The sequence below is a fragment of the Bombus pascuorum genome, chromosome 16 (assembly GCF_905332965.1).
Source record: "Bombus pascuorum chromosome 16, iyBomPasc1.1, whole genome shotgun sequence".
NCBI lineage: Eukaryota > Metazoa > Arthropoda > Insecta > Hymenoptera > Apidae > Bombus > Bombus pascuorum.
This window is the reverse complement of record NC_083503.1, coordinates 2,886,672-2,912,030: the sequence shown is the minus strand read 5'-3', so window position 1 is coordinate 2,912,030 and position 25,359 is coordinate 2,886,672. Positions and strand designations below refer to the sequence as shown.

The following is a 25,359-nucleotide window of genomic DNA, read 5'->3' as shown; positions in this document are numbered from 1 at the left end:
TAAATAATAATTCGATTCTTGTACATATCACATTTTATTCTAAGACATCCTGTAATTTATTATTTATAAAAGTAGACATTCGGTATTCGTTGTTTGTATCAATATAATAAACATACATACAGATATTATAAATTCACATTGTTGTGCTATTCAAAAAGTTGACTGCATTCTATCAAATATATCATATCAAGTATGTATAAACTATATCCTGATAATGAAGGAAAGAAATTACAAAATATAGTACTGAACGTCTGTAACAATTTTTCTTCATCGACGCTATGCTTTTCTCACACTATACGTTTCAATTGCAATGCAATATATCAACATCGAAGAAATGTAATATGAACCGCTACTTTATTAACTATTTGTTCCTCGATAAGTTTGGACAAACAGAATTCTACAGGACTAATTTCTACTTGTTAAAACTTAATTTACCAGGTATTCATTTGATTAAGCATGACTATATTCTTACTCGAATTTCGCTATTCGCGATACAAAACGAAAATATATTTCGAGTTCATAATTATACGTTCCTATTATGTAATAAACAATAGCAGTTGACGTAAATTAATTTGCAAAAACTGCACATTTATTTAAAATATTACAAAAACATTATTCATTGAAAACTCGGTTTCCTGAACCATTCCGCTTTTATCATATCCGCACCCTTCTCTGCGATCATGATAGTAGGGGCATTGGTATTACCACTGACTATGTTTGGCATAATCGAGGCGTCTATGACTCGAAGTCCGGTGACTCCGTAAACTCGAAGCCGAGGGTCTACAACAGCTGTTGGATCCGAATTAGGCCCCATCTTGCAAGTACCCACTGGATGATATACAGTCGTGGCAAGGAATCTGATTATGCACTCCCAGTATGGATCGGTATAAATAGGAATATTTTCGCAGCCAGGATATTGTACCGGTAATAATTTGCTACCATAACGTCTAAGTGGTGCAGTTTTACTCATCTCGACCACAAGCTTAATTCCTTCTACCATCGTCGCCATATCTTCCGGGTTTTCGAAGTAGTTGGGATAAATCAACGGACGATGGAAGGGATTGCTGCTTCGAAGCTTGATAACCCCTCTACTTTTCGGTCTCAAAAGCGTGGGAATCGCGGACCATGCGTCCTTATAAAGAAACTCCCCATATACAGCATTGTAGTATTCTCTATTCAGACTGTAAATCTTTTTTAAAATTCTGCCGCCGTCGGTGTTCTGGCTCAATGCCACCAAATGCAGTTCCATGTCTGGAAAATCGTCGGAGGCATTCGCGTATTTCGTATTGATAAAAGCTAGTCCTTCGACACCTCCTAGCTCGGTGAAAGGACCGGCTCCGAATATGGCGTATTCTAGCACATATCGAATATCATACAACCTGCTCTCTACCAACGATACTGGTTTATTCACCAAAAACGTAATGCCTGTAATAATTGCATGGTCTTGAAGATTACGACCCACACTTAAATTCTGAATCACAGGTATACCGTGTTCCGCTAAGTGTTCTTCAGGTCCTATTCCGGACAGCATCAGTAATTGAGGGCTATTGATAGATCCTGCGGAAACTATCACCTCTTTGTTGGCACGAACGCGCAGCGTCCTTCCGTCTCTAAGGAACTCTACACCGTAAGCCCTCTTTGACAGCGGATCTATTAAAATTTTCGTAACATGTGCTTGCATAGCGACGTGTAAATTCTTACGCGCGCTGGCCGGCCGCAGGAAGGCCTTCGCCGTGGAACACCGGCTCCCATGCCTAACGGTCCCCTGAGGAAACACAAAGCCAGTCTGCCGTTGTCCATTAATGTCTCTATTCTCGTAACCCATTTCTCGTCCTGCATCAAGGAACGCATCGGCCAGTGGTGTGTGCCATCGTGATTCTTCGACAGTTAGATAACCCCCTCTCGAGTGATACGGAGTCTTGGCGTAGTTCTGATTCTGATTGTCTTCTGATTTCTTGAAATAACTTAGGACGTCCTTGTAGGACCATCCTGGATTGCCTAGTTGTTCCCAGATGTCGTAATCTTTTTTGTTACCACGAACATATAGCATGTAGTTTATCGTGCTGCTGCCTCCGATAACTTTGCCACGTGGCCACAGGCAACGACCCTCCTCCATCGCTGTAGGCAGAATTTGCGATAAAGTACATGAAAGGCGATGCGAATAATTCGTAATCGATTATTAATTCTGGTTGCTGAATTGATCTGAGTTTGTATCTCTTTGTGTTTGACGATAAGATCATTAGCAGATTAACGTTTGTGGGTTAACGTTAGGATTACATAAATGTACCTAAATATTCTATATATAGGTCAGTATAATTCAAACAATATTAGTTAAGCTAAATATATCTACACAATTATTTAACTATTTAAGAAAAAATCTGTATTAATTTTGCTAAAGATACATGTATGTTTCTATTAATGTTGAAAAAGAAAATTTCCTCATACAGACTTATTGGGTAACTCTGGTATTCATATTTCATAGGATGTAAAATGATGTATGCGCTAGTGTTTTTAGATATTAAATACCTCTACAATAATTTTCATTGGGTTCCGTCTTGTATTTCCAATCAATCTCGGTGAGCTGCAGAGTGGCGGCAAGAAGAGGAATATCATATATAATGCTTCCATCTCCACCTGCTTCCAAGAGAAGTACATTCCAATCCTCTATCTCGGACAAACGACTCGCCAAGACAGCTCCTGTAATCACGTAAATTGGTAGAGTATTATAGAACATACGTAATAAGAAAAAGTTAATTAATTTAAATGTTTGAAATATTTTTATATCTAAAGTTGGTAGTTCAAATTCAAAATTTATTGATACTACAAATCGGATTTCATGAAAAACCTAAAATATGTTTACAAAATATATCTGAAATTCGTTTATACGTAGGCAATAGGAAGTTAAAATTTGGACGCCAATTTGCACAAGAACGCACAACGTCATTAGCATACTACATAACAAATAGAATCATTCCTTTTTCCACGGAAGCACACAGTTATGTTTGTCTCTGTCACATTTTTATTAGATTTCTCATGGAATTTGCGTCGATAGCATCAAAAAAACATACCCGCAGAACCACCACCTACAACTATGAAATCGTAAGACGGCATTAATAATTTAGATGGAATATTCGTCGCGGAGTAATTAACAATCAAGTACATGGCATATAACGACACGCTTAAGAGCGCAGAAAGCACCGATGCGATAGTTTCTGATCGCAATCCTCCGAGAATATTCTTTACGACATCCATTTTGTGCTTCTCCGGTATCCCTTATCAACCTGTAATAATAAGAATTGATACCTTTCTAATAATCTTTATTCGCATGATAAGACGAAATAACAGGCAATCAGTAATAAATACATTTGGATGCTCCTCTCTTGTATAATGCCTCTTTCAATTAATGTGCATACATAGGAAAAGAATTTCGAGACAATTTTCAAACCAGTACTCAATTTGTAAATGTATGACGATTTTATCCACTTCATATTTCGTCTCTAATTAATAAGATAATTAAATAAATATTTGTTTTTGTAAATTTGTTCTTGACAGAGCATTGTTATTAAAAGCATGTATGTTTAAGGAGCGAAGCTAATTTAATTTCTGCTTACAAAAGATCAAAATGGGAATCTGTACCCTTCAACCATAGTACAATTTTCCTTACACAGTCTAATTTGAATAAAAATTTGCATACAAATCGACAGCTACAAGTATCATATGATTCTCAATATTAGAGCTATAAATTAAGTTGCTGTTACTATATCTCTTCCACAAAAAGATCATGACGTCGTCAGGGAAAAACGTACTTTAACGTGCGAGATACGACCATTAAATCAGTACACATCTGAAATCAGTTGCTTTTTACGATTAATGGGTACATAGTACACTCAAAGAAAGTTTCGTTAAACAGCTTCGATATGGAGCATGTTAAATATTCAGTAAATATTAATATAATGATACAGAAATGTCCAACCGATCATGTTTTACTTATATACTAATTCTTCATTTGCTCCGTCGGACGGTTTTGGGTCTTTGATTGTTCTTTCTCCTATACCTATAGACGCCACTCGATCTTAGTTTTAGTCTTATTAACAGAATACTTCGATTAAATTTTCATTACGATTCTAATAAGTTCTAGGGCAGGTGGCCAAATCTTTCGAACAAAGCTTAACTCACTAGTTCAGAGATAGCATTTTTTAATTATTTTCAAACACAAAGAATGGGTTACAGGTCCGGCTGAATCTATAACCATTGGCGTAAAATAATGCTCAAAAAATGGATTGACATATGGACTGTTGTATCTTTCAACCGATCTTCAATTGGTCAATAATGTAACGAATAACTCTACCGCCACTGAAAAATTGCTTACAGAAGAAACATTTGTAAAACGAATTGCTGAATAATACGTACGAAACATAAATTTCTTTTTAACTTGAAAACTAATGTCAAGTGATCGTGATACATAGACATACGACGAAGTGGTCCGGAATGTGAATTGTGATGAAATACCTCGGTATCATGCAAATTGATGACATGTAGCCTTTCCTGAAAATTTATTTGAAATATGAGTGACATGGACATTGAATGAATGTGATACTTAAGATGTAGAAGATCAGAAATAACGAAAGAATCAAATATTAGCGAAAATACAGAAGGTTTTAGAATACGTACGTGGATTGAACGATAACTGTAGTGCTATATGTAAGTGCACCGATCAAATGCAAAGTAAGGAGACGAATGATTCTGTGACAGCACTCGACAGTAGAAATACCACCACACAACACTAACTGGTGTCGGACGACGGCAGCGCAGAGGATAGAGCCTTAGGTCACGTTCGGAACCAGGATTCAAATCCCGGCGATCACAGACCGATTTTTCTTCCGCGGCATCAAAAATGAGATGAAAAATACAGTAATACCCCAGCAGCGAAATCTACACCCGCAGCAGAACGTGTCTCACCCTACACACTACGAGTAGCCTACTATCACCACAAATATACAGGCTGGCGTAATAAAAAGCAGAGACTCCAACATCACTTTTTTGCTAGCGATCTCTTGAATACTCAATCTAGACTAGTTATTCTGCAACATAGCCTAGATGCAACGAAGAACATATAAATATACATCAAGCAAATATATACGTGATTCTTATGTAGTTTATACATGTCTTGAGAATATTTCTTACGATAAAAAGTCAGTCAAGTGAATGCTAAGATATGTATTGCTCATAAATGTGGACGATAAAATAACAACTGTTATTTGAAATGACTCCATACGTAATTGTTGTATTAAAGAATATTTTAAACGAATTATTTTATATCTTTCATGTATGTCGCACATTCTTGCCAATAAGAAGCACAATTCAATGATCCGTAATTAAGTAACTTCGTGTTCATGCTATACCGCAAATCAGACAAAGCATCGAGTGTAATTGTATCAGTTACTTCTAGTGTTGCTATTCATAGTTTTTGCCATTTACCTCTTCATGTTTTTCCTAAGAGTGTCGGAATAATGCTCTGGCAGAACTCGCACACCTATACTTTTCTGCGGGGTGATATCCTCGTTTATGTTGAATGGATACGCGTGCAAGAAACATATACTACAGCAGTTCAAAAATGAAGCAGGGCGAATTATAGAGAACTCAGCAGTGTACGAAAGGTGCGATTTCATCAAAGAGGTTTACTGATAAAAGAAATTTAAATCACAGTGAATAAATATGCCACACGACGCAATGCACGCGTACGATAATATCGTAATGCAGAAACAGCTCATGACACTCGAAATGTTTACGCTATGCTGCAGTTAAATCTTCCACGATTTCTATTTTCTATCTTCTATGTGCATTCGGTTTACATCTATGTCTTCAAAGTGTACATATCAAAAGATACAAAGCATCTGATATATTATATTCTAGGTTCTACTTCATTTTATGTTGTAGGCGTCCTCCTATTGACAAAGAAGTATTCGGAAGGAAACTTATTCTATATCTTTTCATGCAAGAATAAGCGAGTGTTCGAACGCTCGATTTACTTTTCTGATTGTTCTCTCGCATTGTTTTTTCGTAAATGATTCTCGCGTTTTACTTCAGCCTCTATAATTCTGACAACATCCTTTGTTCACGAGAAAGAAGTATTTCGGGATAAAGAATTTACGAAGCTAGAAATAAAGTAAATATGCTTATTATGCAACGAAACAATTATAGATAAAATAATCTATACGGTACATAATTACGTAACGAAATTGCAGATAATTAACACTATATACACTTTTATAATAATATCGAAGTTATATGTCGTAATTGCATTTATGATACATAGTAATTGTATGTATCATATGTCGTACGTGAGCCCATTTTATACATACTATATTACATTTATCATTCTCTATGTATTTTTGATGAAAAATTGTAGAAATGGAACGTCTTCTCAGATTCTAGTGATAAAGCACAACGTTATAAGCAACATTTTTCTGTAGATGTTAAAAGTGCAATTTTGTTGATGCTTTTCGCTTCCAACTATCTGGAGTAAGTGTCGTGCTGTCTTTCACAGTCCGCTTACCAAAAGGGCACTAATCTCTTTACCATTTGATGATCGGATCCATTAACCAAAATCTGTGTTTTGTGACAATGCGACACTGGATCGCTTGTCACCTGTAAACTCACCCGTAACCTCATGCATCCCTTCAAACAGTCATATTATCCACGATAGATAACTTGGCAACAGTCGACTGCGAACCTCCGAGCCAAACGGACCTCTCAGCCCTAAAAAAAAAAAAAAAGGGACAGCTGACCCAGACCCGAACAGTGCGCGCGCCAACTAGACAATCTTTCGCGAAAGGAAAGACAAAGTGAAAAAAAGAAAAAAAGTGACAGAAAGTGGAAAATTGATTAGTGACACCATCGCTATAAATAGGAAAAAAAAATAACAACAAAATAAAACAATAAATAAAAAAATAGGCGACATCGATAATGAAGCAGAAAGCAAAAAAACGGAACCCTCCGTAAGCCCAACAAAAAAAACCAGTAAAAGAAAAGCAATCTCGCCAAAAACGGACAAAGAAAACAACATTAGCATAAGACTTGCCGCGCAAAAAACGCGGAAACTCAACCCACAACCAAAACTAGTGGGAAGGTCCAAAAGACTACCAGACAACCCGGAAAACACAGAAGAAGATCTCGTTCTAATCCAAGTAGAAAACAATACACAAGATACCACCGTCAAAGAAAGCAAAAACATGAAAACTACAAGAAGTCCTCCCTCACCAGTGATACCAACAAAAAACAGATTTGAAGTGTTACAAACACAGGAAACCACCTTACCACAACAACAGAATCACACTCAAGCAACGTCAACAAAAGAATCAACAATACAAAATGCGATCGTGGAAGCCATAAGAAGGAAGAACAATGAAATGCGAATCAAAGCAAACAGGAGGACTACGTCCACAGTGGGAACACCACACACCCAAGAAAAATCAAACGACACACGAACAAACAGCCCCCTCGCTCCACCTAGGAGGCCGCCGACACCACAAAATCAACATACTCATCTGATCAAACCAAAAGAGCAACCCCCACCGACAAAGGCACCGAGGGAACAAGCACAACAGGAACAGCCCACCAACCACCCTACAGAGGAACAACAGGACGCCCCCTCACCCACAAAAGGTAACAGGCCCCCGCCAATCAACATAACGCATCAAGACCCAAAAGACACCATTGCTCTCTTACAAGACGCTCTCAAAATCAGAAACTTTCACATCAACAGAATACACGCGAACAAACACGCTCTATACCTACATAATCTAAACGACTACATTAAAGCAAAAGAATTACTGATAACAACCAACACAACATTCTACACATACACACCAAAAGCACAAAAACAACAGACGTACCTATTAAAAGGACTAGACATTAACCTCACAGAGACAGAAATACTAGAAGACTTACAAGCATTAAAAATAGACGACATACAGTTTACGAAAGTATCACGCTTCTCGACAAGAAAATCAAGGGAAAGTAACAGACTGCTCCCAATATACATAGTACAGGTATCCCCCAATAGCAACGTCGTGAAATTACAAAAAATAAATAGACTAAGCTACTACAAAATAACGTGGGAAAAAATAAGAAAAAATGACATTACCCAATGCCACAAATGCCAACGATTAGGCCACACAGCACAAAACTGCAACCTAATCTACCGCTGTGTAAAATGCACCGAGCCCCATGGCCCAGGCGAGTGCAAAATAAAAAAAGACGATTCAATCACAAAGGATAAAATATTCTGCGTCAACTGCAAAAGCTACGGACACCCCGCGTCATACAAAGGGTGCCCCAAAATCATAGAGCTGCGCCAAAAACTTTCAGAAAAAATTAAAAAAGACAAAGAAACAAAAATCAAATGACTAGACCCGATAAGCCGAAAATACACCCCAGAACTAAAGTTCTCGGACGCAGTGAAACAACAAGCAAGACCTAAGCAGGAAATCGAAAACCCCCCACACACAATAAACCCAAAACTAGATTCGCGGACAAACCAAATCCCAATTACAACCGAGTTCATCCCTCAACAAATAATATTAAACGCTTTCGAAGATTTTAAAAAAAGTATCATCCAAGCACTAAATCAACAACAAATACAACTCAACGAATTAAAAAATGCAATGTCATCGCACGAAGACAGGTTTAACACCATCTTCAACTCCTTAGATATCGCAGTCGACAATTAGCCAAAACACACCAAACCAACAAACACAGCATAAAACATCCAAATTAGATTTAAAACACCTGAAAATAATTGCAATAAATGCAAACTCTCTAATCTCAAACCAAAAAAGATACAGTATGCTAACCCTAATAAACAAAGAAACCCCCGACATCGTACTCATCTCAGAAACAAAACTGAACAAAAGACACAAAGTATCCTTCAAAAACTACTCCATAATAAGACACGACAGACCAAACGCTATCCAAGGAGGAGGAACGGCAATCCTCATAAAAAACCCCCTGAAATTCAAAGAAATCCAAAACGACAAAATAACAAGTTTTAAAACCCTGGAGACGACAACCATAAAAATAAAAATAAACAAAAAGGAAAACTTACTCATCACTGCAGCCTACGCAACCTACGGAAACGAAAAAGAATTTAACGAGGAATTCAATAACCTCTTCGAACTTTTACAGCTCGACAAACAAGAAAACTTCCACATAATAACCGGCGACCTTAACGCAAAACACACAAGCTGGAAAAACCCACTAAACAATACGAGAGGAAACTTCATCAGAAACTGGCTAGACAATAAAAGCATACACTACAAAACAAACCTTTACAGCTCCGAGCTACCCTCCTACCCAAAAGGAGGCTCATACCTCGACATATGCCTAACAGATGCACGACTAAAAATCCAAAACTTACGACCAAATAACACGCTCAAAACCCTAGACTACGACAGCGACCATAAAGCCATACTCTTACAGATAAACAAAAACACATCCGACTACCTAACACTTGAAACACAAACCGAAACCCCCAAGTACAACTACAAAAAGACAAACTGGAAAAAATTCCAAAAACTACTCGAACAGAAATGCGACCTAAATATCTACAACAACGTCAACCTAACAAACAGACAAATCGACACATACATAGACGAAATCGAAAAACACATACAAAGCGCACTCCAAAAATCCGTCCCAACCTTCAAACAAAAAAACTCTTGCGATCCATATATCAACAACAAAATAAAAGAACTACAACGAGACAAAAGCTACATACTCTCCAAAATAAACAATATAAAACACAACTACTCTTACGACAAAAGAGAGGAATTAGAATACTTAAAATACCTACTACACAAAATAAAATTACAACAGAAACAAGAATTCGCAAACTCTATAAACCTCTACTGGACAAACAAAATAAAAAATATCTCCAAAAACGACTCAGCCAACATGTTCCCACAAATAAATCAAATCTTCAGACCGAAAGAACAAAACCCCAGCACTCCGCTCAAATTGCCTCCAGAGAAAGCTCCCCTCATCCAAGAAGCAGGTATAGAGATACACAACACCAGCAAAGACACCGAGAATAACTTCATAATAACTAAAACAACAGAAAAACTAGACATCATAGGCACCCACTTCTCCAAAACACGCACCCAAAACGAACACATGGGCCGAGAAGAATTAAACAGAATCATCATCGCAGAAACGAACAAACTCAAAAACGAAATAGAACAAGACATAACGTTAAACAAAACAGTCTGCACGTTCTCAAACGAAAACACCTCAGACAATCCCAAATAACCAGAAACAGAAATAAATTACTTTACAAATTATAACCAACTAAACAAAATCTTCGCCAAGCTAAATAATAAAAAATCCTCCGGCTTCGACGGCATCCCGAACATCTCACTTAAGCACCTACCAAACAAAATAAAATGGTACTACACAGTAATATTCAACAATGCGCTAAACAACGCATACTTCCCGAAAAAGTGGAAAAAAGCCAAAATAATAGCAATCACAAAAAAAAATAAAGACGGCTCATCACTCACAAACCTACGACCAATAAGTCTCCTCCCCAACATAAGCAAAGTATTTGAAGTAGTCATCAATAACCCCCTAACTACATTCTGCAAAAAAAAAAACATTATACCAGAAAACCAATTTGGCTTCCGACACAAACACTCCACACTACACGCGACAAACAAACTCACGTCAGACATCTGCTGGGCACTAAACGCAAAACAACGAGTAGCCGCCTGCTTAATAGATCTCGAAAAAGCCTTCGACACAGTCTGGATCACAGGCCTCATTTATAAATTAATAAAAAAAAACTTCCCGAGATACTTAATCAAAATAGTATGGGACATGATCACAAACAGAACATTCCTAATGACCGAGGGTTCTCATACATCGAACAAAGAATTCACCATAAAAAACGGACTCCAACAAGGAACTGTAAACTCCCCGCTACTCTTCAACATATACAACAGTGACATATTAAACCTGTTTGACATGAACAAATCTACCCACAAACGCTCCATAGCCTTCGCAGACGACCTAATCATCTACGTAACAGGCCGCAAAACTAAAACAATAAACACAGACCTCCAAGAACTATTCGACAAAATCAATGATTACTACCACACATGGAAACTAAGAATCAACGCAAACAAATGCGAAAGCATACTGTTCAAACCCAAAACCAGCGAAATCGGCCCAGCAGAAAGAAAACACTGCAAAAATTTCCTATTAAAAGAAAAGTCATCCGAAGAGTCAATCATACCACACAAAAACTGCGTAAAGTACCTAGGCATAAACATAGATGACAAACTAAATTACAAACAACACATAGAAACCCAACTCGCCAAGGCCAATAAAGCATTCTGGAGAGCAAAAAGACTATTTTACTCGAAACATCTCAAGAGCAATGTAAAAACATTATGCTACCAAGCTCTAATTAGACCAATTATAACATACGGTTGCCCAATCTGGTACAACATACCAGCATCGCTAATGGAGAGAATCCGCGTTTTCGAAAGAAAATGCATTAGAGCTTGCCAAAATGCGTACAGATCCGAACAGAGCGGATACAAAAAATATATAAAAAACAAAAAAATCTACGACCTAGCCAACATTCACCGCATTGACTGTCACATACTAAAACTAGCAAGAAATCATTTCGCACAAGCGTCAAAAATAAAAGAAAACAGCCTAATCTTCAGCGGCTTATACCCAAACGTACTATATTACAAAAATACAATGACAACAGGCTACATTCCCCCAGAAGCGTTCCTATACCTAGACGAAAAAAATTACCTCCAAGACCAAAACAATATCCCGATAATTTTCCACATAAAAAGAAAAGTAGGGATAAAGACAATACTCTACGAGGAAAACTTAAACGGACTGACTGCAGACACCAGGTGGAGGTACAACATGGCCCTCCCTCAAAAAGACACTAAAGACAAACACAGAAAAAACACAAAAAAATATTGGTGGATTCCAAACCCATAAGAAAATATAAGTGAAAACTACCAATTCGACAAAAAACCATTCCTACCACCGTGTAACCTAGATGTAAGTACTGTAAATATGTAAATACTGTAATCATTGTAAATAATATAATTTAACACCCCCCTCTCCTTTCCTCTCATCCCCCCCCCCCAAAATCCCACAACGCATAAAAGTAATACACCGAGGAGTCCTGTTTTGCGGCCAAGTTTCAGGACAAAATACAACACACACAAGAATACACAAAAATCACGCACCAATGCGACTTAAACCCAAGAAACAAAAAAATAAACGCAAAAACCGAAAATCCACGACACATATTAGACCATGGCTACGTCGTACCGACGCGTATCGGTACTTTTGCCTAAACACACTATACTCAAATTCATTGTTTATTGTGAATCTCAAAAATGTACAAAAAATCAAATATTGGCTAAATAAACTATTTAAAAAAAAAAAAATTAACAAAAAGACCTTACAATTAGTACCGATGATTAATTAATTAGTCATTCCGTATTCGTCGATTGATTGATGGGTTGTCATTATGAAATAACCACGAAAAATTTTTGTATTCCTTCATTAATTCTTTATTCAATAATAATTACTTGTACATAATTAATAATGAATTGACTATTGCCTAATTCACAGGTTATGTTCATTATATTGATTGAAAGCAGTACAAAGAAAGAATGATTATCTTGAATTTGTATTTCTTTCCCTTTGTAAAAATGCGGAGATGAATTGTCCAATAATTAATCGATCGATAATTGATCAATTATTTTTGTAAATAATAATCTGCATTGTTCTTTCGTTTTGTCTCTCTTTTTTTAATCTATTATGGTTAAAAAAATTGATTGCAATGTATTGCGTGAGTTTGATGGTGAAATGCAATTTTACTAGTAAATGGACTTCTATCTTGTATCATAGGAAGGATTATTTAGCAGGCGCAGTCTTGTACATAGAGGAATACAGATTAATAAATTAAATTGAAAAAGAAGTCTTACACTGTTTTGATATTAGGATCACACTATCCCACGAATTCCGGCCTATTATCTTCCTACTTTTTACAGGTATTTGCCATACACGCGCGACTTACTCAAAACGTGTGCAACTCGTAACAAAAAACTTGTGAATTCGCGTTACCGACGGTCACGACTTAGTTAATTTACCGACACTTCCCTCCTTAATTGCTCTCCTATCTACTTACCTGCTGGACGCACCGGAAAATTTAACCTTTACCTTTTTAAAATCTACCAGACTCGTCTCGCAACAACGTTGCGATACTTGTAACTGTCGAATTTGCACATTCCTGGACGGTCAAGTCGAGGACGGAACACATTCCTGGACGGTGATAGTGCGCTCACTGGTCTCCGCCTAATCATCATGCCACTCAGGGCACGTGCAAAAATGCGTGTATTTTGACCTATGAGGAGAAATTGTCACGCTGTACTGTTTCTGGAGGTGTGGTCGTGTTTATATTACCCCGTGCGAGATCAGAAACTCCAAAACTGATCACCAACATTTAAAGACACATAATACATTAGAATTTTATATGAAATGTTTTTTTTTTGTACATAATAAGTAATTTTGCAATACAATAGAACTTCGTTTATATGAATCTGTTGGGGGACAAGTTGGTTCATACAATCAAGTCGTTTACACAATAGCAGTTCACGTACTTGTCCCCAGCATCTATGATTTGTCATTCAGCTAATATTCTTAGTTAGAATAATTAGTAATAATTCAGTTAGAATTCTTGTGAGATTTTGAAATAGGAGTGAGAGAAGAAAAGATGTGGAGGAATTAAGACGAAAAAGAGTGTTTCGTCCAGGATCTGCTAGTGAACTCATCAGTGAAGATATCCAGCAAGTTCCCGCTTGGAACAAAGTATGACACGAACCAACACAACCTAGCAGCCTACTTAGCAAACATAGGAATTATCAATCAAAATTCAATCAAAATAGCACATGTGAATATGGAACTTATGTGATGGAATGTGAACTACGTTCATGATAGCGTAAGCGCCAATGTTGATCATGGTCGTACATACAGGCATGGAAACTTTAACGAAAGAGGTATAGCTCTTAGTGATCGGACGATGTTGGTTATCTTGTCTGGAATAAGGCGTCTCGATTTATTTCGATCTACCATGTTTTACAATTATAATTGTAAAATGTCCAGTGGCTGTCGAGAGTCAGGTCCAAATATGTCATACTGGTCCCGACTCCGATCTCTGCCCCCACCAACCTCAGGCGATAGTCCGTCGGAGGCGTCCCGTAATTGGCCTTTCGGCAAAACCACACCGCCTCAGACTTCTCGGGGGATACCTCCAGCCCCAACCCTTTGATCGCGGCGACCGCGCAGGCGATCGCCAATTCCGTCAGACGGACGGTCCTGCCCCATGTCGATCCCCATACCAGCACCAACGTGTCGTCGGCGTAACACGTCAGCACCGAGTCCGGGGGCATCGGTGCCCGAAGTACCGTGTCATACGCGATGTCCCACAGCAACGGGCCCAGTACCGAACCTTGTGAGACACCACTACACCGTGACAGGCATCTGTCAAACAGAGTTCTCAGCCTTGGGGCCAAGACTCCGGCGACCACGTTCCACACACGGGCCGGAACCCCGTCGGGACCCGGGGACTACCGCGCTCCGATCTTCTCGATATGTCCATGTTCTCCGTCGTGGGGGGCGCCCAAGGACGGAGCTTGTTCAGCACTAGTCTGTACGGGCGTCCCCAGGGATTGGAATCGAGGGTGGCCAGATGCTCATCCCAGGCTCGTCTCTTCGCCTCCTTGATGACTCGTTGCAGAGGCCTCCGCGCTTCGCGGTAGGCGTCGTACAAATAAGCCACCGTGGCTTCATCCCCTTGTCGCCTACGCCGGGATCTGGTATAACGGCATCGGGCGCGGATGCACGCCTCGCGGAGATGAGCGATCTCCTCAGACCACCAATACATCGCCCGAGCGCGGCGTGGGGCTCCGGACCGCGGCATACACGAATCGCAGATCGCTTGCAAGTCGCGCTTCAGGCGGGCTGCCTCCGCCTCCGTTTCTTCATCCTCGTCGCGGTGAGTCGCCGCCCACCGCGGGAAATTCCTTCTTCCTCTAACCGATGAGCCTTCGGGCCCGCACGACCCGAACAAACGGTCGCCTCCCGCGCCACTGACTGTCACGTCTATTCTGATATAGAGGTGGTCCGAGAGTGTTTCCTCGGCCAACACCTCCCACCCCGAGACACGGCCGGAAGCGGCAGGGTTTGCCCACGTGAGGTCCACTATGGACTCGCCGCGCCACGCCACGCACGTGCTGGACGATCCCCGATTGATAAGCTGGAGGTCGAGCGCAGCCGCCCAGTCCTGCACAGAGCTCCCCCTTCCATTGGTCCTGAGGGAACCCCACGCCGTGGAGTGAGCGTTGAAGTCTCCAAGGATCAGCGACGGATTGGCGCCCAGACGTCTCACGCAAGCCGCGAGACCGTCCAGGAATGAGGCGTATTCCACCCTGCTGATGTTAGGCGACACGTAGACGCCGACCAGCACTAGGTCACCCCATTTCACGGTCACAAAGCCCCGTCCTTGCTCGATCATTGAGCAGGAGAGGTTCCCCGCGATCCTGTTCCAGAGTATGGCGACCGAGCCGAGCAGGTCCCCAGCGCCTCGTGACGCATCTGGGATGCTATACGGCTCCGCCACCACTGCCAGGCCGATCCTCCTCTCCACCAGGCTCTGAAGCATTAAGTCCTGAGCCCGGCGGGCGTGGTTGATGTTACACTGCACCTCTTCTCCTTCCGTTTACGTCGGAAAAGGCTCCGTTTCCATGGCCTCCTCCGGACCGTTCTCCTAGCAGTCGTCACGACCGACCTCCTCTTTGTCTCTTCTGGCCTACGTGGGGCCGGTCAACGGTTTCGTCTCTTTATTCGCCGTCGCGTCACCGCCTTCGTCAGGAGCGGGCTTTATCTCTTGTACGGTCCTCCCCGTGCGGGCCGGTGGCGTACACGCTGGAGATCCCAGCCGGTGCGACGCGGGCAGTCAAAAGTCCGCGCATACCGGGCATTTAGGTACCCGCGCCAGGCAGTCCCTTGCACGATGCCCTTCCATGCCGCACCGGTAGCAACGATCCGACCGGTCAACCGCTGACGGGCAGTCCCGGCGCATGTGGCCCGTCTCCAGGCACTTGTAGCACCGGAGTTGACGTGCCGGGAGAGGGGTGACTCTCGCCGCTGACCATCCTATGTGGAGCTTGCCTCCTGGAGCGTCTCTTCCCCCGCCGCTGACCATCCTATGTGGAGCTTGCCTCCTGGAGCGTCTCTTCCCCCGCCGCTGACCATCCTATGTGGAGCTTGCCTCCTGGAGCGTCTCTTCCCCCGCCGCTGCTGCCGCCGATTTTCCTTGCCGCTGTCAGTGGGCAACGCAGCCACACCGAACCGAGGCCCCGGAGAGCGGCGCGTATAACGCCCACGCTGACTTCCGCGGCCTGGCAGCCCCCCGCCTCGGCGACGGCGGCTGCCACCACCTCCGGGGTGATTGAATCCTCCAGCCCGGTCACCCTCAACTTCGCCATCTTCCGCGGTACGGTGACCTTGGCGGGGAAGTCTCGAAGACCAGCCACCATCTTTTCGGCCAGTCGCGACGCTTTGCTGTTAGCGTCCTGGCCCGCGACCTCGAATATGAGAGCACCTGTAACCGCTCTCCTCGGTCTCATTTCTGCGATGCCAAGGTCGGAGGGCTTGGTCTCTCTCCTGACCACCGACATCGCATTCCTATACGTAAAACTGGAGCGTCACCGCGGCGCACTGTGGGGAGCGGGAAAGGCCAGGCATATTTGTTTTACGCGCGTGCCACACTTACAAATTTATATAATATTGTACTATAACCTTTACTCGTTGATAAATCATGAACTACTGAACAGTTTCTAAACATATTAACAGAGTGTGCTATCATTTCGTTCTTAAAATGAAACAATTTTTTTTGTTTCACACTAAACCTCATAATATCTTTATTTTCAACGAACCGCATATTCTGAGCTCATAATGTTTTGATATTATACGTTACAGACGGAAAACTTTGTCATTGAGAAATTAAAGGTAGCATACATCTTTTTGATCAAAAGACGGATTTATTAGAATGATTGCTAAAGAAATAATGTGTAGAGAATTACTATAAATACTTACAATAAGCGGAGACTGTCTACAATAACTGAAACTTTTACAAATAAAGCAAACATATAAGGATTGGGCAAACATATATGAAATTAGCCAGCCCGTCAATTTGACGGATTTCTTAGAAATAGATATACTACGTACAAATTTAAAAAATTAAGAAGCTTACGAAAAAATAATTGTATGTATAAATTCTTTGGATGAAATGATTAATTCACGATGCAAAATGGTTAAAATTGGTTTTTGGGGTATTTCATTTCGAAGTTTGAAATCCGTCAATTTGGCGGGTCCTGTAAACACAGTGTTAATTTCAGGATGTCATAGCAGTTTTCTTCTTTTACCTGTTTTCTGTTGGTAAAAATGAGATAAGATGGTAATAAATAAGATTGCTAAAATAGCAGATATTAATACGTGACACGTGGTGTACGTCAAATGACGACGCGAAGAAACTTGAGCAATGCAATTTTAGGGTAAAGCACAGTCGTATTACTGCCTTTCACAGCTCTGTACATAACTTTGGATTTGAAACGATTTCATGGAATTTACGCGGCATTGATTCGATTAAGGGTAAACGAATGCGATACTCGGCCGGTATTTCAGACTATATTTTATAATTTGTCGTAGTAATTGCATTTGCTTTATAAAATATCGTTTTGATAATTAAAGTTTAACAAGTTTAGGCTCACAAACGTTCAATTGGATTCTGAAATGAGTTTGAAGGTTAAATTGGCTATTTGATTACATTAACATCGAGATCACATGGCAGTCTTCGTGTTTTTTAACTTTTGTGAGGAAACTTGTGTTTTGTTTATCGACGTATACCGCGTATTGCGTATGTATATTGTGATTGTTTATCGAAGTATGAAATGTTAGTTCTTTATGTTATTTTTAATTCCAACTTGTGTAGCTCGAAAGATTAGTAATATACAGTAATTCTCAAACGATCGTCCTATTACTTAAGGTGGGTGTCTTGAATTAGAATGTTCCAAAACAGCGTCTTTTTGTGATTTTTTTAGAAGGGAAAGAAAGAAATGAAGTTATTGAATTTTGAAATATGGTTTTGTATATATTTAACGAATACAAAAAAATTTTTTTTTCAGAAAAAGAATATTATAACTAAAAATATTATATTATAAAAAATATTATTATAAAATCCACCTCGTAATTCTTGACTGAAACAAAAAACCGAAAGAGGCTTAAATTACTATATATTTTTCTTCTCGATGAACTAAAAACAAGGCAGAAAATAGTGTGAAATCAAAAATTTTGGCGGATTTAAAGAAAACATGTGTTTTATATACAGAAAAAATAAACTTTAAGGTGCTATAACAATTATTTAAATAAACTTTTTGACGAACATTTTTTACTTTCATAAGCAATTATTATCATAAAAGTATTTTGGAAACAACACTCCGCCGGTAAGGTCAATTTGTATCTACTTTATTGACAGAAGCTACAACGCGAACGATATCCGCTGATGAACTCGAGAACACAATTAAAAGTGAGTGGAGAAAACTGTAGACAGAAACATTAAAAGCAAGTGATACAATTATACAGGTACAAGTATTTGCCACAGAATGAGATATAACAAAATTAAATGGTACACATCCCGTGAATCCCTCAAAATGTAACATAATTTATTCAAAACATTCTATGATACAATCATCATGTAGAGTTATTTTAACTAATAATTGTATTTTCTAGCTGACATTTGTGTAGCACGACACGAATTAAGACGACGGTAGCAAGGACACGAAAGACACTCACGACCCACATCTGGGGGACAACTTCTCCTCAAAATTATTTATTACCATTGGCTATAACCAATGAGCATCGTAGATCGTTACCCTCACTTTTCTACCGAAAAGTGTGAACAACGAATCCGCGTTCTTACCTCAAAAAGGCACATCCCACACCGAACTTTGCTCCTTCATAGTACGAGACGGGTTTATTACTGTTCAATAAATTTTCGGACAGTTAAGTCAACTACTGGTCCTCAAATCTTCGGGCAGTCAAGTCAAGTATTGTTCTTCAATATATCAAATCGAGTCAAATACTGTTCTATTCTTTCAACATTCTAGTAGTCAACTACTGTACTTTCCATCACGACGAAGGCAATCATCTTCTGATCAATAACAGGATATCATCATCACTACAGTCTACGCGACAAGTGTTGTAAGTAATTGTAAATATATATATATATTATAGAACTGTAGACTACAGTTTTATTACATAACAAACAAATAAGGAGATCGACCTGTTCGTGGTGTCGATTATTATAATCGTAACGGGAATTTCCGACTCAGAAAGCAGATACAATTACACTCCATACTTTATCTGATTTTCAGGTACAAGATTAACTCAGGATCACCTTATGACAGATCATTGGATTGTGCTTTTTATCGGCTATGACGTAGAATTTAGAAAAAAAATACATTGACCTTGAAAGAGTTGAAAATCACCTTAGTATCTGCAACAGAATGAGATTTAACAAAATTAAATGGTACACATCCGGTGAATGTTCCAGAATGTAACACAATTTATTCAAAACTTTCTTTAATATAATCAGTATGCAAAGTTATTTTAATTAATACTTGTACTTTTTCGCTGACATTTGTGAGCAGCGCATTTCTTAACACACACTTGACTGAGTCACATATATTTATTTGATGTATATTTATATGTTCTTTGTTACATATAAACTACGAATAAAACAGATGACAATAGGATAAATGATGAATAGAAGCAGAATAGTTAATTAGAAACGAGTATTCAAGGGATCGTTAGCAAAGTAGCATTTGCCTCCTTGCTTTGCGCTTGATCGGTGCACCCTCTTACGTTTAAGGTTCAACCCACGTACGTATACTCAAAATTTTCGATTTTTCTGATATTCTACATTGTAAGACATAACATTCACGTATATGTTATAGGTTTTCCAATATCTGATACTCTTATTCTCTATTTGTGTACATGCCAAATAGAGAATAGAATACAACAATAACAACATACCGAAACATTTCATCACAACAAACATTCTGGGCAACTTTTTACTGCATCTACATACACCGGTCACTCGACATTAATTTTCAAGATAGAAAGAAATTTATGTTTAATGTGTCTTATTTAATAATTCATTTTATAAGTTTTTCCTCTTTAAACAATTTCTCAATAAATGAAGGTATATATGCTACACTTTTGACTAATTGAAGGTCGGTATTAAGGGCAGTATTCCATGAATCAGTCAGTTTATCAAATATTATTTTGTGAGAACTGTTATTAATGCAGCCCAATCCATAAGCCGTTGATTTCTCTTTTTTTATTCGTATAATATTAAAAATAGTTATCTCTCTCACTAGTGAGTTCTGTTTAATTTATTCTATATGAAAGTGTGGTTGCCTATTCCACGGGGAAGGATTACATTGGATTACATTCCATGTAATCATAACCTAAATGTAATTGAATTTTTGTGCCAATGGCTTGGAAACAAAGGCCAAGCGACGTCTATAGGTATACGAAAATATTGCTTAGCATGTCCATCTTGAAACTTTGTTTCAATGTCATTCAAATCGGTGATGTGTACCTTTTGTGGAATAATTACTATAAAAGAATACTTATTCTGTTACTATGTGTTGGAGAAAAGTAAATCATCAATGTAATAACCAGATGTCAGTAAATAACTATAATGAATAAATTAATAAATATATCTGTCGAAATAAATAGGCGTCAAAAATGTAGCATGCCCGGGTGAAGGTTTACGTAACATTATGTTCAAGGTTACTTAATGCTTAATACGTTGCATATGGATGCTGCCCAACGAATTTCTTCGATACATTCATGCTTCAGAATTAATCTGTGTAGTTAATTACAGATGTAGTTAATTCCAGATGTTTCCAGATCCAATTTCCTTTACTTACCAGTTATAGTACATTTTCACTTATCAAAGACACGATTTTTCTCTCTAAGAGGAAGAGGATCAATTTTATAGGAACAATTTTTTGAACTGATATATTTTTTATATATGATATGTATCCTATAGATATTAATTTAAAGACGTGCTAACATCACCCAAATGTGCATATTACTAATTGTTTGTCACGCAGAGATATCCTACACGTTTTATTATATATAAAATTCCATTTCTTTTTATGCTGATTTGTAGCTTTACACGTTCATAAGTCTAAGAAATTTTGACCTTTCTAGTCTGAATAACATTATGCGCGAGAATTTAGCAGCTTGCCAAATATAGCAGTACATGTTGTTACGCAACAAGGGTTTTTTGCATGCTATAGTCAGTGGGAGAACTCGCGAAATTGCCACGAGTGGCCTCTTGCAGAAGTTTATGAAAGATATTTGGTAAGCTGTTATATCTTAATGTTGCAGTTCGATAAAGAAGATCGGAGACGTATAAAATGGATGTCATCCGCAATATTGTAGGAGGATTCCCAGTACAAGTCAGATCGACGGTTTCCATTTTACTAAGCGTATCGCTATACATAATATATTTGTTCGTTAATTATTCTTCGAAGAATCTTCCTTCCGAATCACTAATGCCATCTTACGATTTCATAATCGTAGGCGGTGGTACTGCAGGTACGTTTTTTCATAATATCGATAGAAAATTACACCATAAACGAAATGAAAATATAAGAAAGAAGCACTACCTGTGTGTTTGCACGGGAGAAGGAGCGCTTTATTATCCATATAATAGAGTAACACACAAATCTAACAATATACACATCTCGATCATCCAATGTACCCTTTCTTTAGTCGCTCCATCTATTATGTAGTATATTAATGACGTACTTTGTGGTAGATATTGACAACGAAATTTTAACCACCCTTCCTGCATATAAACGTAATTTAAGTTTATTTTATAATACGTTTTAAATATGTATTACATTATAAATATCGTATAAATTATATATTATGGGAACATATTCCAGGTTTATCAGGAAATTAGTTTTGTGGTATAGATTAAATATTTTTCCTTTGTCGATGATATTTTTGAAATAAAAGTATTTCTAATATTTAAGTAGATTGATGTTTTCTTACTTATGTTCTATAATGTTCTGCCAATTTACATGTTTACAGGAATTGTTATAGCGAATCGGTTGTCCGAGATAGAAGACTGGAACGTACTTCTCTTGGAAGCAGGTGGCGATGGAAGCATTATATATGATATTCCTGTTACTGCTGCTAATCTGCAGCTCACCGAGATCGACTGGAAATACACGACGGAACCCAGTAGAAATCACTGTAGAGGTAATATCTAGGAATGCTAGCGCATGCATAACTTAATACTAGATACTAATAAATACTAATACCAGAATTACCCAATACGTATATATATACGTACATATACGTTTTTTTTCTTTTTATTTTATTTTTGGTTTTTACAATTTGTCCTGTAGGACATTTGATAAAGTGTTATATCTCATTGGTAAATAAAAAAATAAAATAAAATAAATATAGCATGTGGACGGCTACCCGTAGCGGGGTGCCAGCTTCGTGTTTTCTAAGTTATATCTTTTATGTATATATGAGTGGGGAAAATTTTTCATTTTTAACATTAATAGAAACATACATGTATACATGTATTTTTGCTTAAATAGTTAAATAATTGTATAGATATATTTAGCTTAACTAATATTGTTTGAATTATACTGACCTATATATAGAATATTTAGGTACATTTATGTAGTTCTAACGTTAACCCACAAACGTTAATCGGCGAATGATCTTATCGTCAAACCCAAAGAGATATAAACTCGGATCAATCACCAACCAGCATTAATAATCGATTACGAATTATTCGCATCGCCTTTCATGTACTTTATTGCAAATTCTGCCTACAGCGATGAACGAGGGTCGTTGCCTGTGGCCACGTGGTAAAGTTATGGGAGGCAGCAGCACGATAAACTACATGATGTATGTTCGTGGTAACAAAAAAGATTACGACATCTGGGAACAACTAGGCAATCCAGGATGGTCCTACAAAGACGTCCTAAGTTATTTCAAAAAATCGGAAGACAATCAGAATCAGAACTACGCCAAGACTGCGTATCATTCGACGGGGGGTTACCTAACTATCAACGAATCACAATGGCAGGGTCCATTGGGCAATGCGTTCCTTCAAGCAGCAGAAGAAATGGGTTACGAGAATAGAGACGTTAATGGAGAACGGCAGACTGGCTTTATGTTTCCTCAGGGGACCGTTAGTCATGGGAGCCGGTGTTCCACGGCGAAGTCCTTCCTGCGGCCGATCAGCGCGCGTAAGAATTTACACGTCGCTATGCAAGCACATGTTACGAAAATTTTAATAGATCCGTCGTCAAAGAGGGCTTACGGTGTAGAGTTCCTTAGAGACGGAAGGACGCTGCGCGTTCGTGCCAACAAAGAGGTGATACTTTCCGCAGGATCTATCAATAGCCCTCAATTACTGATGCTGTCTGGAATAGGACCTGAAGAACACTTAGCGGAACACGGGATACCAGTGATTCAGAATTTAAGTGTGGGTTATAATCTTCAAGATCACATATTTGCGGGAGGCATTACGTTCTTGCTACATGAAAATATATCGTTGGTAGAAAGCAAGTTGTATAATATTCGATATATGCTAGAATACGCCTTAACCGGAACTGGCCCATTAACACTCTTAGGAGGAGTCGAAGCACTAGGTTTTATCAATACCAAATACGCGAATGCCTCGGATGATTTCCCAGACATGCAATTGGTTTTTGTGCCATGGGGTATGAACACCGACGGCGGCAAAGTTTTTAAAATAATTCACGGTCTAACCACAGAATTCTACAATTCTGTATACGGGAATTTCATCGGTAGGGACGCATGGACCGTGCTTCCTACGCTCATAAGACCGAAAAGTAGAGGTGTTATCAAGCTTCGAAGCAACAATCCCTTCGATCATCCGTTGATTTATCCCAACTATTTCGAAAGCCCGGAAGATGTGGCGACGATGGTAGAAGGAATTAAGTTTGTGGTCGAGATGAGTAAAACTGCACCACTTAAACGTTATGGAAGCAAATTTATACCGGTACCATATCCTGGCTGCAAGAATATTTCCATGTATACCGATCCATACTGGGAGTGCGCGATCAGATTCTATGCCACGACTCTATTTCATCCAGTGGGTACTTGCAAGATGGGACCTAATTCGGATCCAACAGCTGTAGTAGACCCTCGGCTTCGAGTTTACGGAGTCACCGGACTTCGAGTGATAGATGGCTCGATTATGCCAAACATAATCAGTGGTAATACCAATGCCCCGATTGTCATGATCGCAGAGAAGAGTGCCGATATGATAAAAGCGGATTGGTTGATGAAATAGGACGCAGAGTGAGTAGCTGTTCATGTAAATTAACTTAAAGCGGCTGCTACTGTTTATTACACAGTAGACACTTGTAATTATAAATTCCTATTCTATATTACGTTACGAACTTATCAAAGAACAAACACTTCAAGAAGTAGGAGTTGTACGACTTCACCTGTTACATACCTTTATGTGTTCTGGTTCATTTCTTACATTGCCGTTGGAATTCAGAACTTAAATGTAGTATCGTGGACGGATTGTCTATGAAATATCGGGTGAACCATAAACCATGTTGTAGGAACCATGTTACAGTGCCGGAGCTATGAGAAAAGACAAAGGGATGCTTAAAGGAGAAAGACGAATTAACAGGCAGTCGTTAGTTGAGAAGGAGAAGGTTGCCAGGGTTGTCAAGGAGGATGGTCCGCGCGTAAAACAACGCAGGAGAAGCGTGCGAGGAGCATCGTGAAAAATACTATGAAAAAGCACATATTGGCTTGAATATTGAGTTTTAAGGACGTCGAAGACGCATTAGAAGCATTTAATGGTGACAAAGGTGAAGATGTCCATTCGAGTCGTTCGAAGAAATTGCAGACACCTGCAGATATTTGCCAGTTTCGACTGTCATGCTAGGACTTGTCATGAGTTGAAGCGATTCCTTTGACAAATTTCGTTGACAAGCCTGTGCATTTGCTCTATCGTGTTTGTTTCTGAATCCACATTGGTGATCTGACATTAATTCTTCTTTCTTTATTGTTGGTTTTTGGCGATCATATATTATTTTTTCTAGAATTTTGGAAACCATAGGAAGTAGTGATATTGGTCTGTAAAATGCAGTTTGGTGTGGGTCT

General features: G+C 39.1%; 2 protein-coding genes and 1 long non-coding RNA gene across 3 annotated transcripts; 2 read left to right on the top strand and 1 right to left on the bottom strand.

Annotated features, from left to right (window-relative positions):
- Nucleotides 1–249: 249 nt before the first annotated feature.
- Nucleotides 250–3,267, bottom strand: LOC132915055 (glucose dehydrogenase [FAD, quinone]-like). The gene is made up of 3 exons (XM_060974688.1): nucleotides 3,069–3,267; nucleotides 2,527–2,697; nucleotides 250–2,118 (listed from the first exon to the last, which is right to left on the bottom strand). Exons 1-3 carry the CDS (start codon nucleotides 3,250–3,252, stop codon nucleotides 617–619), a joined length of 1,857 nt encoding a protein of 618 aa, XP_060830671.1. The 5' UTR covers nucleotides 3,253–3,267; the 3' UTR covers nucleotides 250–616.
- A 16,739-nt stretch (nucleotides 3,268–20,006) lies between these two features.
- On the top strand, nucleotides 20,007–22,393 carry LOC132915057 (uncharacterized). Its single transcript, XR_009659769.1, has 3 exons — nucleotides 20,007–20,040; nucleotides 21,565–21,774; nucleotides 22,276–22,393. It is a non-coding gene; the product is annotated as an uncharacterized LOC132915057 (long non-coding RNA).
- A 567-nt stretch (nucleotides 22,394–22,960) lies between these two features.
- On the top strand, nucleotides 22,961–24,550 carry LOC132915056 (glucose dehydrogenase [FAD, quinone]-like). Its single transcript, XM_060974689.1, has one exon. It carries the CDS (start codon nucleotides 23,042–23,044, stop codon nucleotides 24,527–24,529), a length of 1,488 nt encoding a protein of 495 aa, XP_060830672.1. The 5' UTR covers nucleotides 22,961–23,041; the 3' UTR covers nucleotides 24,530–24,550.
- The last annotated feature ends 809 nt before the right edge of the window (nucleotides 24,551–25,359 follow it).